At 49.8% G+C, this 19,921-nt stretch overlaps 2 protein-coding genes across 3 annotated transcripts; one reads left to right on the top strand and one right to left on the bottom strand.

The window, feature by feature from the left end:
* The first annotated feature begins 38 nt into the window (after positions 1-38).
* Positions 39-13,823, top strand: LOC135403566 (ceramide synthase 4-like). Its single transcript, XM_064637706.1, has 10 exons — positions 39-3,577; positions 5,238-5,355; positions 6,739-6,857; positions 8,512-8,569; positions 9,113-9,163; positions 9,875-9,967; positions 10,576-10,704; positions 11,249-11,355; positions 11,926-12,070; positions 13,175-13,823. The coding sequence occupies exons 1-10, from the start codon at positions 3,411-3,413 to the stop codon at positions 13,250-13,252; spliced, it is 1,065 nt and encodes a 354-aa protein (XP_064493776.1). The 5' UTR covers positions 39-3,410; the 3' UTR covers positions 13,253-13,823.
* Positions 7,554-19,088, bottom strand: LOC135403564 (kelch-like protein 24). 2 transcript variants are annotated; one of them, XR_010425428.1, is made up of 6 exons: positions 17,520-19,088; positions 16,356-16,767; positions 15,608-16,133; positions 15,229-15,279; positions 11,270-11,409; positions 7,554-7,791 (listed from the first exon to the last, which is right to left on the bottom strand). XR_010425428.1 is itself a non-coding variant. In XM_064637703.1 (3 exons), the coding sequence occupies exons 1-3, from the start codon at positions 18,439-18,441 to the stop codon at positions 15,821-15,823; spliced, it is 1,647 nt and encodes a 548-aa protein (XP_064493773.1). In that variant the 5' UTR covers positions 18,442-19,088; the 3' UTR covers positions 15,555-15,820. The 2 variants fall into 2 exon arrangements, 1 of the variants encoding a protein (XP_064493773.1); XM_064637703.1 differs by lacking the exons at positions 7,554-7,791; positions 11,270-11,409; positions 15,229-15,279 and having other exon boundaries at positions 15,555-16,133.
* Between the last annotated feature and the right edge of the window lie 833 nt (positions 19,089-19,921).

Raw genomic sequence — 19,921 nt, forward strand, 5'->3', positions numbered from 1 at the left:
GGGAGACACGTGTGGGTGCCATTGCCAAGGGGAGGGTGTTGCACACCCAGGACACACAGGCACACTGAGCTGTGCCAGCAGAGAACTGCAGCTGCCTGGTTTGTCTCCTGTGTGGTAACGCTGTGTTTGGCCCTGGAACAAGGGACAGTTTGGGGCACCCCTAGACTAGCCCTGGGGGCAGGCCAGGTTCCTTGGTACTGCCAGTCAGTGGCAAGTCAAAGATGGCAGCACTGGGGAGGTGCTTTGGCCTTGCAAAGAGAGGAGGAGAGTAGTTTATTCTTCTTATTTGTGAGGTTTTAGAAGGCTAGGGAAAATCCCTGTTGTAAAATCATACCACCTCTCCTCCGAGGAGCAGAAGGTTCCCAGAGTCTGCACAACGCACCGTGGAGCCACTTATGTTGATGCCTGTTGGATTTGATCTGATTTGCTGTGCCCCTGGAGGTTGAGATAAGATCATTAGGAGGCAAATCTGGTTCTTGTGAAAGGATACATCAAGGATACAGGAGAGCTGCTGGAAATGTGTAAGAACTACCGAGTGCTGTCTTCAGCTGAGGAACTGAGTGTGACAGTGATGAGTCACTGGGGTACATCAGCTGCTGAATTTGTTTTCTTGCCATCAACTTGCTAAGGCTGAAAGAAGCTCTGTGTGCATTCAGCTTCCTCCTCACACTGCTCCACCTTCTCTCTTTACATCTGCTCCAGGGCTGAGAAGCTTCTGAGTGGCGCGATAATGTTTATGAATTTAGCGTATCCATTTCCTCACTGGGGGCATCCCAGGCCCCCACACAGAGCAGCTGTTACAGAAAACCTGCAGAGAACTCTGTCACTTGTCTGCTGAGAAGCCCAGCAGAGCAGATCACAGAATCACAGCATCATTTAGGTTGAAAAAGGTCTCTGAGGCCTCTGAGATCAAGTCCAGTCTTTGACCGATCCCCTCCTTGTCAACCAGACCAGAGCACTGAGTGCCATGTTCAGTTGTTTCTCTAACACCTCCAGGGATGGAGACTCCACCACCTCCCTGGGCAGCCTATTCCAATGTTTAACAATGCTTTCCATGAAAAAATTCTTCCTGATGTCCAACCTGAACCTCCCCTGGCACAGCTTGAGGCCGTTTCCTTTGCTCCTGTTACTTAGGAGAAGAGACTGTCACCCACCTTGCTACGACCTCCTGTCAGGGAGTTGTAGAGAGCAATAAGGTCACTCCTGAGCCTCCTTTGCTCCAGGCTAAACAACCCTTCTCTCTCAGCTGCTCCTCATAAGCCTTACTCTCTAATGGAGACCTCCCTCCCCAGATGGAGCACTGGGTGCCACGTCAGGACCTGACTCTATTTCCCCTCTACCTTTACCCCCCATGTGCACAGAGGAGATGTGCATCACCCAGTGTGTGCACCACGTGATGTTAGTGCAACTGTGGGAGATGAGGCATCCAGCTCCAGCTGAGCCACGAGAAAAATAGCATTTACTGATGCTTCCAGGCTGCTTGTGTGGCGAGTGAGTCAAGGTCTGGCACAGTGTGGTCCCCAGGCTGGCACCTGTGCAAGCCTAAAATTGTGGCTGACGTGAATCTGCTGACTCCAGTAGGTGTGGACAGCTGGTGGACGTTTTGGATCTTTTCTTAAGAATAATTTGGTGCAGTTGTTTCCCTCCCCCTGCACACACAGAGTAAACTTCAGAGATCTGCATCCACCACATTTTTTCACTCAGACATATGTGCCCAAGGGAACCTTTCCTTGGATGGCTGCACTTGGAACAACGTTGCTTTTCTTATTCTCACAGGTACAGCAGGTGCTGTGCCTGCAGGTAAGGGCAAGGCCTTGTTCAAAAAGCTGAAGTCATGTCTAAACAAGGAAAAGGACCTGCAACTTGAATGTGAGCATGTGATAAAGCAGGCCAAGAAATATCCTGAGAAGCAACTTGAAAGGCAATACCAGTCCCTGAAACATTGGCTGGAGACTGCTGAAGTCAGAGATGGTGGGGGCAGAGAGCAGGAACACTGGGATAGGTCAGGCTAGAGCCAGGAAATGCTGCCCTGTGTGGCTTCCCAGCTGAGGAGCTCAGAGAAGGTCCAATACCCGACATCTTCCTGAGGCCACATTCCTAGAAGATCCACCTCAAGCTGATGGGTGAGAAGATGTTACCTGGCACACAGCCTGAGTAACAGCAAACCTTCAACCACCTGGCAGGAGTTAATTCATAGTAAGGGGAGTTCAACTACCAACCGTGGAATGCCATTTTTTTGTTTCAAATCATCTTGTTACCAGAAAAATTTAAGACAGTTCCAAGTGGGAATGTGAGGAGCTACAGCCCTCTGTAGTCTGACTGGTCATAGTGGTAGAGAGAATAATACATGATGGAATTGCTGGAAACAGATACAAACATCATCAGAAAGAGTTCCCATGGGTGGTCTGTGGGGAAGGGATGTCTCACTCTGCTGGATTTACCCCAGAGCTGGTGAGCACATGCAGCAGAGAGGACCTGCACCCTCTTCAGCTCTGCAAAGGCTTTCAGAAGGGTCCCTCAGCAGCCTGGGGAACCCACCTGAGGTGACCATGAGAGACCAACACAGATTGTTTGCAGTTGTGTGTTGTTGAAGGTGCCCCAAACAGGGGGAGGGAAAGGCAGATGGCAAAATCAGGCAATAGTGAAGGTTTCTGGTGATGGTGTTGCAGACTGGCTGCTCCAGTTCAGGGCACCAGGACACTGGCAGAACTCAGGTGGAGCTGAGTGTGGAGCAGAGCAACGTGGGGCACGTGAGGAAGTGTCTGGGGGTGCTGGGCTGTGTGTGAGTACTACAGAATCACTCTGGGGAGTGGAGAATCAGCTTCCTGCTTAGTATGTGATGGTTCCAAATGCAGACAGGATAGGGGATGTTGCTGGGCAAGATGGAGGAACCAAAACTGAGACTGCTGGGGCCCTGAAGGTGCCAGAAGATCTTCATGGCTGTGGACAGTCTCCTCCGGGACCTCCATCCACACCCTCTGTCAGGGGTCAGAGCTGATTAACAGGGGAGGGCTTTGTAGCCTGAGAAGGAGAAGCCTGATAGAAAGAGGGGGCAAGAGAGATGCCCCTGCTGATATTGTCACCAGGTAGGGACTTTAGCCATCCATGCAGCAGTGTTGTGGCAGTTTCAAACTATGACAAGTGTGTAATTGAAACCAGCCACCTCCTCGACACCCACTGAAATACTTGTGCTAGGACATCTCACCCCACCTCCAAGCTCACAGGCAGGTCAGAACAAGTGACACTATTTCACCCTAATCTGTCACACTCATGGAATTGAGCAGGAGGTGGGGACAGAGAGTGACGAGCTGTTGAGATGGGAATCCTGATTTAGCAGTGAGCTTTATGCCTTGCTGCTACCTGCTTGCTGCAGGCAGCCTCTGCTTTCTGTGCCCAACATCTTGACCAGAATGGGAGTGTCAAGGGGGTTCTGGCACCATGAATTCTGGCTGCCACCTGGAGCTACCTGGGAGGACTTGAAGGAGTCTGCAGACACACACTACCCGCAGCCTCAGGACCTCCTGCTCTGCATCCCTGGTGCCCTGCTTTTGATCTTTGTCCGATGCCTCTTTGAAAGGTGAGTGCAGCACCTCTGGTTTCTCCTGTGCTGGTCAAGACACTGTCCAGTGTCTTGCAGGGTTGCTCCACAATAATCCTTACCTGCCTCCTGACCACTACACTACAAAGTATACAGGGCTTGTCCCCAGGAACACTGAATTTCTCTGCTTTTCATGGCATACAGTATTTGTGTGGCAGCCCTTTGGCCTGCCCTCCCTCTCTCCTGTGCCTGTACCATAACCTGTACCAGCAGGTGTGAAAAGACAAGTCCATCACTCCATCACACCTGAGCTGTGGGTGGAGGGTCCCTCTGGAGAGAGACCAAACTGAATCTTGCAACACAGATAAGGGATTTCCTGGGTGTTGGGAGCCCCCAGCTGAGCCAGGGTTCAGCCTGATCCCAGAGGATGCTCCCAAAGGTGCTGTGTGAGGCCCCCACCCCAGCACAGAGGCAGGAGGAGGGGGTGACCGTGGCTCCTGGAACTCGCTGTGGGACCACTTTGCTCACAGCACTCCTTGCCCAGCTCTGCCCTGCTTCCTCCTCCCAACACCAGAGGACCCCAGTTCCACCAGAGGGACACACTTCAGTGTCCCAGCTGCGGGCACTCCACCCCAGGGGAGCCTGAGGGTCAGCTGGCATCTCCCAGGATTCACGTGTGGAAATGAGGCAGGTCCACATGGCTTATGCCAGGAGATGGATTCAGATGGTGCTTTGAGCCCCTTTTCCAGGAACAAGGACTGGCACATGGGGAGGTACAGAGCAGCCCTCAGGCACAGGGGATGGGAAGCTGTTCAGTGCCCGTGTGGGCAGAACTACCAGGACACCTCCCACCAAACAGAGCAGGACTTTGGGGTGGGCAAAGGGGGGACATAAAACAGCAAAGCTGTGTGCAGCAAACCTGCCCTAAGCTGAGATAGGGTCTCTCTCCTGTGGCCTGGAGGAGCTGGGGGAGCACTGGCCCATCTCCCCAGAGCGCTGGCTCCTGCCTGCAGTGCGCAGTTGTGTGAGGTGATGTGGCAGACACGAGCTGTAGGAAGAGCCAGAATTAATTCCAGTGTCATCAGGTCTTCCCTCAAAGAAGCAAAGGCCTGTTGCACTTGCCTGGCTTCCTAGAAACAACATGATTTAGGAAGCAGTGCCTCCCACTAGAGCTTTCCTGGGTTTCCTGCAGGAATCAGCACATCTCCACATGTTCTGTCCTTGGCTCCTGCTGCAGGCAGTGGTCAGGTACTCTGGGCACAGAGCACAGGGGACACTCAGACACTTGCAGACTGGTTTCATGGCATAGTCTGGACTGCTCGGGAAGGCTGTAAAGTGGACCAGCATGCACACCAACCCAGAGACGTGCTCTGTATCTCAGGGCCTCAGCAGAATTAATTATTGTTTACTCAGCAGTGGTTACTGTTGTCTCCACTGCACAGCCAGCACCCGTCAGCTGTGTTTTGGTGCCATTGTGTCTGTCTGAAGAAAGAGCACCGACCTGACAGAGGCACCAGGCTTTGCATGTGCTCTGGAGCAGCCCTGGGTGCCCGGGGCTGTGTGTGCAGAGCTGGGTGTGTGAGCACTGGGGCAGGGCTGTGCCCCTGGGGCAGTGCATCCATGCACGGAACGTGCTGGCTGACCCTGGCTCCCAGTGTGGGCACACAGGTGCTTTTCTGCCTGAACTCTCCTCTTGCAGAACTGTGGCTCTGCCCCTGGGCAGGGGGTTGGGTGTGAGTGACAAGCAGAGGCCCAAAGTTCAGCCCAACGCCACGCTGGAAAGCTTCTACGTCCTGCTGGGCAGAACCCCGAAGGAGGTGAGTGTCCCAGTGTCCCAGTGTCCCCAGTGTCCCACTTGTCTCAGTCCCCAGGCAAGCAACACCTTCTTTTTGTCCAGGCACCCCAGGCCAGACAAACCTGCCTCACAGGCAAGGTAGTTACTGCTCACCACCCTTCCAGGGAAGGAGATATATAAGCAAATATTCCAGCATCTTACAACACGTCACACTGCTGCAACCCCAGCACCTCCTGACCTGCTGTGTGTCAAACACAGCAGGTGCTGTGAGAGCTGCAGGCTCTGGCAAGGAGGCAGCCATCACCCCTTTGGGTAGAGTCTATTAAGGCTGATTATTTTTAGCAGAACTGCAAGTCCTCCAGAATCACAGAATCGTTTAGATTTGAAAAGCTCTCTGAGGCCATCAAGTCCAACTATTAACCCAGCACTGCCAAGGCCACCACTAAACCATGTCCCCAAGTACTACATCTACACATCTTTTAAATCCTTCCAGTGATGGTGACTCTACCATTGCCTTGGGCAGCCTGTGCCAGGGCTTGAGGTATTTGCAATCTAAACCTCCCCTGGCCCAATGTGAGGCCATTTCATCTTGTTCTACCCTCCTGTCAGGGAGTTGTGGAGAGCAAGAAAGTTCCCCCTGAGCTGCCATTTCTCCGGGTTGAGCCCCCCTGGCTAATCCTGGTGCTCTAGACCTTTCCCCAGCTCCGTTCCCTTCTCTGGACACTCTCCACTCACCACCACTCTCCAGGCCTGGATCCTGGCTCCCACTGATGCATAATTTTTTACTTAAATCTGTATGAAGCTTTGTTCAAAAAATTAAAAAATGCTCACGAGTTCATATTTACATTAATTTTAATCACAATTTATAAACTTTGTGTAGCATTATTTGGAATTCATGTAGAAAATAAGGATGTTGAAATTTATGTCTTTGAGCCTGTGACTGTGCAGCCACTCCAACAGCTGGATGGTTTTGCTGACATTACCGAGTGAATTATGTGCTTGTTTCTTTATCATCACAAGCTGAAACTTTTTTTATCTTCAGGTTTGTTTTTTATCTTCAGCTGATAATTATTGGTCAAAATTGTATCAGAGGTGGAAAAAATATATTTAGACTTTTATACCCAGACATGGCATCTCATTGTGTACAGCTGCTAAAATTCAACCAGGGAGAGGCTGTGCTTCTTTCTGAACCTGCATTCAGATACGTCTGAATTGGAGTTTAAAAACGGCCACGATCACCTGGGAGTTCACGAAGGCAAATAGAATTGATACGATTTTTTTCCAAAGGAAGGTGTTCTTTGGGGAAAGGCGGCTGGGCAGCCCCGTGGGAGCACAGCTCTTCCCCTCACACAGGGACCAGCAGCCTCCAGAAGGCTCAGTCCTGCCTCCCTGCCCTGTTTTGCAGGAGGACCTGATTTCACTGGCCAAGCAAAGTGACCTGCCCATCAGAAAGGTGGAGACCTGGTTCCGGCACCGGCGGGCCCAGGACCACCCCAGGCTGATGAAGAAGTTCTGTGAGGCCAGGTGGGTGGGTCAGGGGAGGCTTTTAGTGATGGAGGCCTCTAACAAGTCTGCACACCATCACCACCCTCTGCCCAGTCCTTACCCAAAACGCTCTCCCAGGAGAACCTGCTGCCAGCTGAGGCTGCCAGTGGAGCCTCTGTCCCCTCCCTGCAGCAGTGCCAGCTTCATCCTCCCTCCCTCCCTGCCTTCCTCCCTCCCTCCCTTCCTCTGTCCCTCCCTGCCTTCTTCCCTCCCTCCCTCCCTCCCTCCCTCCCTCCCTTCCCTCCTTCCTCCATCCCTCCCTGCCTTCCTCCCTCCCTCCCTCCCTCTGTCCCTCCCTGCCTTCTTCCCTCCCTTTCCTTCCTTTCTCTCTCCCTCCCTTCTTTCCTCCCTCCCTCCCTCCCTCCCTCCCTTCCTCCATCCCCCCCTGCCTTCCTCCATCCCCCCCTGCCTTCCTCCCTCCCTCCCTGCCTTCCTCCCTCCTATTCCTTCCTTCCTCCCTCCCTTCTTTCCTTCCTTCCTCCCTCCCTTCCTTCCTTCCTTCCTCCCTCGTTCCCTTTCCTTCCTTCCTTCCTTCCTTCCTCCCTCGTTCCCTTTCCTTCCTTCCTTCCTTCCTTCCTTCCTTTCTCCCCTCCCTCTCTGCCTCCCCTCCCTCTCCTCTTTCCCCTCTCTTCCCTCCCTCCTTCCCCTCTCTCCCCTCTCTTCCTTTACCTTTAACTTTAAAAGTTGCCTCAACAGAGTCCAGTGGCCTTGATGGAGAACAGGTTTAAATCTCAGATGCTGGAGGGATTTTGAACACTCAAGCCATTTTCAGAATGCATTCACTTCTTTTCAAGATGATCTTGACACAAAATTAGCATTTTAAGATGTTGTCAGCATGGGTCGTTGGGCATAAAATAAATCCATGAAGTGCAGTTAGTAGGCAGTGCAAGCCATGAACAGAGGGAGGCAAAACCTGAAAAACACCAGAAAGCACCAAAGTCTTCATTCTTTTTCCTCAAGCTGTTTGCTCTCTTACATGAAATCTTCCTGCACACCTCAGTAACACATGGAGTCAGGATGGAGAGAGGAGTCACTAAGTGTCTTGATCAAAAGAATCAGATTATCTCTGGCTCTCACCTTGGGGTTTAATGATGTGTGAACACAAAGACCCCCATCAAGTAAGAGATCTGCTCTCCTTCCCCTTCTGAAAAATAAATTATTCAGTGCTTGAATCCTGTCACTGTGCTTTTTCAAAAATATTCTCCCCCTGAAAGCTTGTTCAGTGCTCTGTACTGCAGCATTTCTCAGGAGAGGGATAAAAACCCCAGTACTCCTGTGCCATCAATGGGAAAAATTAGGTGCCTTCCAGAGGCTGGGGTGAATAAGCACAGGTGACCTACAAACACCCACACAACAAAAGGTGACAGGGAGAGGCATCTTGGTTGTCTTGCTGCATCCTCTTTACCACTGCTGGAGTGCACAGGGGATCTGGGCACAGTGAGGGCCACAGCAGAGCCTGGGTGGGCTGTGGGGACCTTGTTGCCTTACAACACACCCTTGCTGTGCCAATGGAGCTGAGACTCTGCTAATTCCTGTCCAAACAAGCATAGGCTCCCCTGTGGGCATCCTGGACACAGCCTGGAGAGCTATTCCAACTCTGGAGGAGGTCTTAATTCCTTGTTTTCTGTTTTAGCTGGAGATTTACATTCTATTTCACCTCGTTCTTCTCTGGCCTGGCTCTTCTGTACGATGTAAGTATGTGAGCAGGGTGATGCTGTGAAGTGACACCTTTCAAGGGTACCTTGTTCACTGCAAATGAAGCTGATGGTCCCAGGCCACTCCCAAAAGCCAAGACGATGTGTGGCCATGACTATGTGTCCAAAGACAAAGAAGGACAAATTCAGGGGTATGGAGCAGAACAATCCCTAATCCTGATCCAGCATAACAGTTCTCCTTTCCCTTGGAGGACCTGGCTAGGAGTCAGTGATGTTACCATGCTGTCCTTGTCTTAGATCCTTGTGTAAGTGCCACAGATACCCCCACACAGCTCTTGCATCTCAGGCAAGAGCAGACCCTGTCCTGACTCTGACTGCTGCCCACTCCTTATCAAGATCCTTTGTGTGACATCCTGTGCATTCTCTAATGGCAAATGCACTTTCCCAACCACTTTTTCCAAAGCTCAGAGCCAGATTGGATCTAGCATGGGCACCTGAATCCTTGCAGTATCTCTTCCCATGCTCATCACATGTCATTAAAAGGCTATGGTTTCTTACTGCTGCCTTCTCTCTGAACAGAAGCCCTGGTTTTGGGACCCCACCTTGTGCTGGTTGAAATTTCCACAACAGGTGAGCAGCAAGTACATGGAATCACAGGATGATTCATACTGGAAGGGGGATAAAGAGGTTTCTTGCCCAACCTCCTGCTCGCAGCACTCAGCTGTGGGATCAGACCAGGTTACCCCAGGTTTTCTCCAGTTTAGTTTTGAAAACGTTCAAGCATGAAGACAGCACAACCTCATGATTAAAAACTTTATCCTTGTAACTCCTTATATCCACCTGTTCTCTTTCGACACCCCTCTCACTCTCATCCTCACATCATGACACTTGGCTCCATCTGCTTGACAAGCTCCTCACAGGTGCTCCATGTGAGCATGGGGAGCTCTGCCCCGAGCAGACACCACGTCTCATGAGTTTCTTTGTCACCCAAACCTGGCTGGAAGTGGCTCTGTGTGTGTGGCCACAAAAGGGACCAAGTGGTCAGGACATCTGATACCTCAAAGGAGGGATGGAGATGAGGTGTCTGACCCCCTGAAGAGGGGAGACCCCAGCTGCTCTCAGTCCCTCTGCCCGCTGGCCAGGCTGGTCCTGGTTTTGGACCAGCCTCTCAGTGCATCAGCAAATGGTTCAGTCACTGGGAACAGGAAAATTTAGGCATGACCAAGCCCTGCTGTCACAAATGCAGGTTGAGTGAAGGGGCTTTGCCCAGGAAGACCCTTCCCCTCTCCTGTCCCCCAGGGCTAGGCAGGGCCATCACGCTGCCTGTTGCTTATGTTGCAGCCTCTCCCACCTGCACTGGGCTGGTTCTACCTCCTGGAGCTCTCCTTCTACTGCTCACTTGTGGCCACTCTGCCCTTTGATGTGAAGAGGAAGGTGAGTGACAGCAGCACGACCACAACCTCCTAGCTCAGTCAGTCACCACCATGAGTCTGTCCCCTCTGCTGTCGCTCCCCAGGGCTGCAAAGGAGAGGGCACGTATGCTGCTGTGGAGATCCTTGAGCACTGAGCCCCTTCAGTGCTCATATCCCACCGCTGCACCTTGCACTGGGCCCTGCTCGTGCACGGTGTGGCCTCTCTGCCTCTTTGGCTGGGGGAGGGCTGAGGGCTCACACAGGGGTCCCCACGCCTGGCCAAAGGACAGCCACTGGGTGGACGTGGCATCACAGCCCTTGCCAGCTCTGGTCTCAGGTGCTGCCTGCACTGGAGGGCTGTGTCTCCTCGTGGGAGGGACCTGGGCTGCTCTGATGAGTGTCCTGTGAATGCATGTGTGACTTTTGCAGCGTGGGATGAGGTGACCTCCTGTACCCAGCACCCAACCTTGCCCTCACCTCGTTCTGCAGTGGAGACTGCACAGAGCTGTAGCAGGGTGGGGAGCACTGATGCTTTGTGGAGGTGTTTGACACGGCCTAGTGAGGAGGCAGCATGCAGGAACAGGTGCTGTCAGGTCAAGGTAAGGCTGACAATCTCCCTTCTCATGCCAGGACTTTAAGGAACAGGTCATCCACCACATTGCCACCATCACGCTGATCTTTGTCTCCTACTGTGCCAACATGATCCGGTTTGGGGTGATGGTCATGCTGGTCCATGATGCCTCCGATTATATTTTAGAGGTGCGTTAAACACTCACACAGAGTCACAGAATGGTCTGAGTTGCAAGGGACCTTAAAGCCCATCTCATTCCAACCCCCTGCCATGTGCAGGGACACCTTCTGCTAGACCAGGGTGCTCTAAGCCCCATCCAACTGGCCCCAGGGATGGGGCAGCCACAGCTTCTCTGGGCAACCCCCCCTCTCACCACCCTCTGAGTAAAGAATTTCTTCCCAAAATCTAATTTAAATCTCTCCTCTTTTAGTTTAAAACTGTTGTTTGTGTAAAAAGGTGCTCTCCCAGTCTCAAGCCTGTGCTTGTGTCTGTGGGCAGCACTGGGAACTGTGTTCACACATTGGTGTGGTGCCCCACGAGTGGGACATGTGCTTCAGTGAAAGCACATTTAGGAACTACCAGACCTACTGCTCTTGAGGAAAAGTAATTGGATGCAAAGGGACTGGGACACATCCCCACAAGCCCTTGTCACCCTTGCAGGATGTGGGAAATCCCTCAGCCCTTAGGAGGAGAACACAAGCACGAGGGACACACAGTAATGTTTCTTTACAGCTTGCCAAGATGCTTCATTACCTGAAGTGGCAGCGGGTCTGTGACGCTGTTTTCGTTGCTTTTGCTGTGGTTTTCATCCTCTCCCGGCTTGTCATTTTCCCACTGATGTAAGTTACGTTTTGCTGTTTCCTAAACATGGGTGTTGTGCACTGTTTGAGCTCCTGGAGAGGTGACCCTCCATGCTGAGAGGAGGAAAGGCAAAGAATGGGACACAACAGGTAAGTTCAAAGATTAATTCAGCTGGAACAGAGGAACCCAAGGGGAGAAAAACTGATAGGGCTTTAACTTTATTAATTATATTAATTAATTATCTCAATTAATCTAGAGCCACAGTGTTTACCCCTCCATTGCCACATTCTCACCATCTCTCCTAGGCAGGGGCTGCCTCTCACCTGGGGGCTCATCATGCTGTGATGAGATGTTTACATGCAGCCACAGTGGGTGATTTCTCATGAGCTCTTGTGGTACTGGGAATGGTTAGGATGTCTTTCTCATGCTTTGAGAGAGCTGGGCAGAGTGTGAAGCCTGATGGTGCAGTCCTGGCACAGCTCAGCTCTGCCCTGGGGACACACCAGCCAAGTCGTTTCCCAGAAAGATATTTGACCCTTGTAAGTGTGAAGACACTTGGCCTGCTTTAGTCTTGTGTCTTCTGACTTCCTTCTCCCTCTTTCCCACAGTGTATACTATTACTTTGTGACAAAGCTTCCCTTGTTCCCCATAAGCTGCCTGATAAATGCTTTCCTGGGGGTCCTGCAGCTGCTACACATTTTCTGGTCCTATCTGATCATCCACATGATCTTCAGTGTCATCCTCCGTGGTGGGGTATGAAAAGTCTTTGTCTCCTTTGTGCCACCACCACGACTCATGAGAGACCACGAGGTCCAGGTTTCCTGCCTGCCTGCAGGGAAGGGGTGGGTGAGAAATGGGAGTGCCCAACAAACAGCCCCAGAGCTTCTGAAGGCACGTGCTGGGAGCTGTGTGGATAACTGAGCTCACAGAAATCAGAGCAGGAGCTCACTTCTGGTTTGCAGCTGTGTCCTGGTGACATGGGAGCCATCCACAGTCCTTTCCCCTCACTGCCCAACAGCTTCTTAGTTCGTGGTTTGGGAGAACAAGAGTCTGTTGGTCTGTCCAAAGTGGAGTAAGGGAGGAGCAACCAGGTGAGCCTGGTAGACAGCACACTGTGTATTTGCATCTCTGGGTTTTGGGTGCCTTCCACAGGCTCTTGATGCCTGCCAGAGCTTGTATAGAGACCAGTGGGAGAAATGTTGTCATCAGAGAGGGCAGCTCCCTGGCCTGCCTTGCGAGCACAAGCAGATGGCATCGTGGGAGCATCTAAGATCTGTGAAAGATTTGGGGACCTGTGGCCAGCAAAAAAAACCCCCACAGTGTTGGTGTTATGCCTTCAGCTTACCTTGAAGTACCCCTTTATCAAAGCTAAATTACAATAAAAAGCAGTTTTTCTGAGGAAATGATGGAGGATATGCTCACTGAGGTTGTAGAGGGTTGCAAAATGAGGAGCCCAGTGCATACACTCACTGGACAAATAAGTGTTGACTTTCACAGTTTCAACAGTAATAAATTGCACAGGAAAATATGCAGAATAACTATATGTAGAATAAATACTAACTTATTTTCAGATGGTCACATTACAAGAATATCATTAAGGTGACCAAAAAAAAAGCATTCAAAAGTTAGGTGAAATCATAACTAAGTCAACCTCTGGCAGCCTGAGTCAACCTCCCAGCACAGGGACAGTTGCAGCACTGGCTTTAAGGATATGGTCACACCTGTTATTATTATTTTAGCTGCCAGGTTAACCCCCCCCAGGGCTGTGAATGAAAACAGGGCTAGTCCTCTCTAATATATACCATGATATATTAGAGCTCATTTGCAGTTCATTTCAACTGACTTTGTTTTCTTCAGAAAAGACAAGATGCCAGAAGTGACACTGAAGAGAGTGACAGTAGTGAAGCAGAGGATCCAGCAAAGAACCAAGAATAACTCAGGGCTTGCTGCAGAACACCAGGAGCCAGGCAGACTCTGGAGTGCAGGAAGGCTGAACAGAAGCTGAGGGAGAGGCCTGACAAGCTCACAGAGGCTTCACCACAGTCTGCCTGAGGCAGCATCCACTGTCTAGGTGGAGGTGAATTTCTTCATCATGTTTATAGGCAGTTAAGTCCCTTCAGGGGATATTTTCTACAATTCCCTTGTTAGGACCATTCTTTTACTACTACTCTATGATGTCCATGTTGGAAAAAAAAGGGTCTGCCAGCCAAAGTCTCACTCTGAAAAGAGAAGAGGGGTTGAACAAGCTGCTGAAGTTATGACACCCATCTACACTTACCTCAAGGTCTTCCCAAAAGATTAATGAGACAATAAATTTCAACTGTGGAAGATTTAAATTATTTGCAATTTCAGAAAACAGTGACTCCAGCTCCAGCCACTTTATGAAAGGACTTGCATGTGAAAGGCATTGGCTTAAGTGGCAAATAAGTTTTCACTTCTGCAGCATAAAATGGTCAGGCTCTGGGATAAACCATTTCTGCAAATAAAGCCTGGACAACTGATAGAAGCTGTGTTTGCTCTATGAATTACACAAATAGCTCATGGGCCTAAAATATTTTGTTAATTGAATGTCTACTCAGGAAGAAGGCTCCTGAAATTGAAAGGTACTGAAACTCTTCCAAAGGCACATTTTTCTACCAGAAGTTATAATTATAAATAATAGACAGAAACTTTCCATATGGATGTATTAATTTTGTTGAGATTTCATTTTCAAAATTGGAAAATAGGAGTGTTATAACACTAACATTTTAAAAGGGTAGTTTAGGGGTTGGATGATGCTTCACCTTGCAATTTATTGCATCTGATTTGATTTTCAGAATTTATAGTAGAACATAAAATTTTAAAGTCAACGTAAAATATTAATTACACCTAAACCAAAAAAGCTTGTTTTATGTACATTTTGCACGATGCAGGAGGTTTTTAGAATATCAGAACTTATGTCAGTAGGGGAACCTTCTTTGAAACTTGCTGGAGGTCTAACATCACATAACTCAGAGGCTGAACCAGCATTCCCTTGGAGGACTGTGGGGTTCAGGTGTGCAGGCTGCAATGCTGGAGGGCAGGCAGGCACCATCTCTGGGGCACCAGTCCTGAGCAGGGTGTCACCTCACCCCCAATAGCTGCACTTTGCTGGGGGCACGAGACCCTTCATTAAACCCTGGTGGTTTGCCCAGGAATTATTTCACCCCGTCCATTGACTACAATGCTTTCTTTTAAAGCTACAAATGATATGTGAGAACCAAAGCTTTTAAAAGGCTCACACAGCCCTCAGGCCACAACTGTGCCCTGGGTGCAGAGAACAGGCCCAGTCCCCAGTGCTGCAGCCCCACCATGGGGACCCTCAACCCTGAGGGGAAGCAGCCTGGACTGGGAGGGCTCCACATCTGCAGGACACCCTGACGCAGCTCTCACAGTGGCAGGGCTGCTTTTAACCAACACCTCTCCATTTTTAAGACCTCCCCCATTCTCTGGAGGTGTTAATCATTCAGCTCAGGAACTCTCTTGAGTGCATTTTCCTTGCTGTGTCCCATCCAAGAACAGACTCTGCCAGCACAGTAAGGGTGGCAGTGCAGCACCCCAGCTCGGTGCTGTTGCACTCTCCCCTTCTCAGTCGGCCAAGGAGATGTTGTGACACAATTCTCTCAGCCTCCCCATCCTCAGGAGGCCTGAGCACCCCTGGAGATCAATCCCCCACTGCTCTAAGCCCATAGTCCTGCCCAGCAAACCCGCTTCCTTACACACAGCCTTTAAGCACAGCTACATGCAGGTCCCTGCTCCTTGCACCCTCGTGTCAGTGCTTTGGGATGGAGATTTTTGTTCTGACTCTGTGCAGCAATTAATCCAGTGAGGACTAAGCAAACTGAAGCAAGTCTCTTAAGTGCCCCAATGTACAAATGTTTGTTATCACATACCTGAGTGCATAAATCCAGAATAGCCTCCCTCCTGCTGTGGTGCTCTCCAGCCTAGAACAAAGGTAATTTTAGCCATAATTACATAATCTGTGAAACGTGCTTATTTCAGGCTAAAATGGTACTGATATTGATTGGCTATGGCTTGACTACAATAATTGTTGGGGGATTTTTTTGCTCCATCCTAAATCACTGTGATCTCATAATCCTGCTGAAGATTCCCTTGACACACATTTGATTTATGATTTAAATCCTACAATATTTTCTAACAGTGATGCAGTGACTTTCCTGTCTCTTCCAGCTGTTCAAAGGACAGAGAGCCACAGAGGTTCAAGGTCAGAGCAGCCCTTTATTTAGCAACAACCCTGAGGAGTTCATGTACCATTTTCAATAATGACTTGCAGCCTTTGTGCAGACACGAAGTTTTTCACCGGCTTTTGCTTCGAGTTCATTTGTAGAAAAAAAAAAAGATAAAGTTGCAAAAGAACAAATCTATTTTCAAAATTAAAAAATTTCACAGGCCAAACGTGATGCAGTCTAACTCCCTTCAGCTGTAAAGCAGGTGACTTTTTGTTTGTGGTGGATCTGGCGCCGCTCACGCCCACGTATCGAATCTTCGCACAGAGACACAGCCGTGAATAGGAAGGGGGCAAGGGAGTTTGTTATCTATGACCTGGCACACATCAGTGTAGGGGTCAAGGAGGACTACAGTGGGGAGGGCACTGTTCCCCTTCCTCTGTCCAAGGAGATAAATTCGTCCGTTCACAGTGCTGCATCCCATGAAGAACTTCTGGGTCAAGCACTCCTCGTTCACCTGGGTCCATTCATCGGTCTCCACATCAAATCGAAAAGCTCCCCCTCCTATGGTGTACAGAGCCCCATTCAGGGATGTGATGCAGAGGTCATACCTGGGAGGGAAGAAACCCTTGATCAGAATCAACAGAAAGATCTGACCCCTGAAATGTTCAGTGTGACCGTGGTCCTCAAATCAAGAGTCCCATTTAAACAGAGAATCACAGAAGTGTTGCAGGGACAGGACTTCTGGATTTCTACAGTCCAACCTCTTCTTGAAGCAGGACCAACACTAGAACCTTTCTTCTTTTGCCAGGTCCCAGAATATTATTTCTTACCTTGGAAGCGGCGAGAACGAGATGACATCCCAGCTGTCCGTCTCCGTGTTCAGCCTTTGCACTCCGTCATACACATGTCCATTCTCGTCCAGGCCACAGACCACATAGATCCTGGTTCCCACACTGACTGCATCACCCCTCTCCACAGGCTGAGCCATAGGGCTCATGCTTTCCCACTCTGATTCCACCAAAGCCATGCGCTCCACCGCGGGGGTTATCCCTTCATCGGTGCTCCCCCCGAGCACGTACAGGTAGAGCCCTGCTCCCACTGCACAGTGGCTGTTCCGGGACTTCTTCATGGCTGGCCCTTCCAGCCAGCTGTTGTCCAAGCAGTTGTAGATGAGCACCCAATCCACACTGTACCACACAAACTCATCCCGGAAATATCCTCCTGTCACAAAAAGGAAGCTCCCTGGAAAGACAGCAGAGAAAAGCGTCAGTCGCGTGAAAGCTAAAAATGGCTCCTGAGAGCTGGGGTTCTCGTTTCGTCCTGGGATGTAGTAGTGAGGTGCAAAATGAGCAGAGAAAATCACTGCTCTATCAACCAGTTTGCAGTATTTGATTCCTCATTCTCACAGATACACCGGGCCCATGGGATGCAGGGATTCCTTCCAAGCCTGCTCCCACTCTTGAACAGAATCATGGAAACACTGGTTGGAAAGAACCTCTGGGTATCTCATTTCCAAACTCCCACCTGAAATGAGACTATCACTAACACTAATATAGGAAGCCATGGTATTGAACTGCCTTGAAATTCATCTCCAAGCACGGAGATTTCCTAACATCCATGGATAAGTTTAACGTAATGGCAACTGTAAAATAGAAGTTGCCTGACATCTGTCAAAACCACCACGAAAGAGAAGGCCAGAAAAATAACACTGCTCAAAGTCAAGTCCTTTGACTCACTGCAGATAAAGCCGTGTAAGGAGCTCAACAGACTCCACAGTTTCTGCTGCATAAAAAGAAATATTCAGCCTCGTCTAGCATTCTCCCAGGACTAAGGAAAACAGAACCACTCTTTGAGTGAATATGAACACAATATGAATGAGGTTTTAGCAATGCTGAGCACAGCAGTTTTACAGCAGCAGCTGGACTCCCTGCAGCAGGGATTCTCTGTCTCAACTTCTGTTTGCATGTGCTCAGTCTCCCTCCTCTGTGAGTTACCTACTGCTGCCATTGCATACTGGGTGAGGTTCCGGCGCTGCAGCGGAGAACAAGCCTGCCAGGTCCCTGTTTTAGGTAGAAAGAGAAATAATTCTTGCTGTTCCTTGTCATGCTTTCCTCCCAGGACGTATAAGGTGTCATAGCTCCGACCAGCATAAGGACACAGTTTGGGATTTTGCCAGCTGGGTGGAGGACAGCAGTCTAACTTCTTTATTAGTCTGGAAAAGACATCTGCCTCTCCACGGTGCTTGCTGCGTTTCACCAAGAGATCGAGGAAGGACAAACTCAGAAAAGCGACCCTGACTTCGCCCACCAAATCCAGAAATTCTTCCTCTCTCGTTGCTGGGTCCTCCATTATCCACCTCACAATACTGTCAAAAACCACGTCTTCTCGCGAAACGAAGAGGTCGTCACTTTTCAGGAGCTGCATCAGCATTTCTTTGGGTAGTGCCTTAAATTCCTCCTGGCACATCACATCCCCCCAGTGAGTGACAGCCACGTTCACAGCAGACTCATACAGCTCTGTAAAGGCAAATTGCTGCGAGTAGGTCATCAGGCCCAGGCAGTTGGAAACGTGCAGCTCTCTCTCCAGAAATTTCTCACACAACAGTCTCACCCTGTCAAACTGGAAAAAATCAGCCGTTTCCAGTAAACTGGTCACATTTTCTTGGCCTATAAGCACTTGGGCTGTGCGAGTGAACTCAAGCAGTGCCTGAAAAGGCACTGCATCGATCCCTTGGATCACTATGTGCTGCTCAGAGCTCTCTCTTGCCCCTCCGAAAAACATGGCTTCGAAGTAACGGCTGTGCACTGAAAGCACCCTGCGGCTGACCTGAAACAGTCTCTCTCCAACCTCAAGGACTGTGTCTGCAATGGTTTCTGTCTCAGGTCCCAGCTCCTGAGGCTCCTGTGAAGGCTCCATGCCTGTGGACTGCCAGGCAGTTAAAATTAACTCAGTCTTTACGCGGCCCTTACTTGTGTGAGGTCTCTGGAAACATTATCCCCCTGGCTAGAATGAATATGAGATAAGCCAATCTTCCCCTAAAAATAGAATGTTTTCTACTCTCCTGCTTTGCTCTTCAGTCTTTCCTGCTGCTTTCAGAACAGCAGTAGCAGAACAGCTGTATGACCAAAAAATGCAGATTTGGCTGGCACCTGCCTTCACCAGGTAAGACCACAGCAAATCAGGGGGCTGTTAGCCAAGCAAAGAGCCTGGAAAAAACAGGAGAAACAACCACAAGCTTCCTAAGCACTGAGTAAGTATCAGGAAGGTGCACAGAAACATTGAGCCCATTTGGAAAAAAGCAAGCATTACCACACCTTTCATCAGTTCAAGCTTAATATCGAATTCCAGAGTGATTGCAGTTTTTACTACGTATCTAACTTTAGTAAGAGAGGAAGGGAAGGAGCCCCCCATTCAAACCCAGACAGCTTCACATGTTTAGTCATCCTCAATCTGAATGCACTAAACAAACACAAATGTAGGACAAGTAACAGCTCATTGATGCCATAGCAAATTTTTCCAAAGGCAAACGGAGGTATTTGCATAGTGACCTTGAACTTGCATAGTGACCTTGAACTTGCATAGTGACCAGAACCCTCACCTGAAGAGCCCAGACCAACAGGATTTGGTGCCAGTTCTCAGCAGAGCTCAGAGAGCAGAAGCATATACACTTCTAAAATTGACATATAGAATCATAGAACTTTAGGATGGTTTGGATTGGAAGGGACCTTTAAAGGTCATCCAGTTCCAACCCCCCTGCCATGGGCAGGGACACCTTCCACTAGACCAGCTTGCTCAGAGCCCCATCCTTAAATGTTTCCAGAGATGGGGCAGCCACAGCTGCTCTGGGCCAGCTGTGCCAGGGCCTCAGCACCCTCATCATAAAAAGTATCTTCTAGTCTGCATCACCCCTCTTTTAGCTTAAACCATTACCCCTTATCCTGTCACAACAGGCCTTGCTAAAATGTCTGTCCCTTGTCATTTTCGTGTTCTTCTTTTCAGGTACTTGACTCCCAAATATACCCTCAAAGTCTGCACTGCAAAGAGACACACAGCTTGCAATGAAGACTAAGCAACCTATCAAGCAGGAAATGCTGGAAACATGCACCTCTCCAGTTGACACATTTGATCCATGACTCCAGGTAGATCTCTCTGCCCTGAGAGCCCAGAATTCCCTCCAGGGAGCCTCAGCAGGTCCGTTTCTGATGCTACACCCAGAAAGTGCAGAGACAGTGCAGAGATTTCTGCATCCAGAAATCTCTCTCACCTAAAGGACAGCTCAAGACCCTGCTCACACTGATGGAGAGCAGATTCTGCTCCTACCTCTCTGAATAAGGACTCTCTTTTGAATTGTGCATGAACAACAGGTTTTGCAGCATTAGAAAGAAATTACGTCATG

The sequence above is a fragment of the Pseudopipra pipra genome, chromosome 27 (genome assembly GCF_036250125.1).
Source record: "Pseudopipra pipra isolate bDixPip1 chromosome 27, bDixPip1.hap1, whole genome shotgun sequence".
NCBI lineage: Eukaryota > Metazoa > Chordata > Aves > Passeriformes > Pipridae > Pseudopipra > Pseudopipra pipra.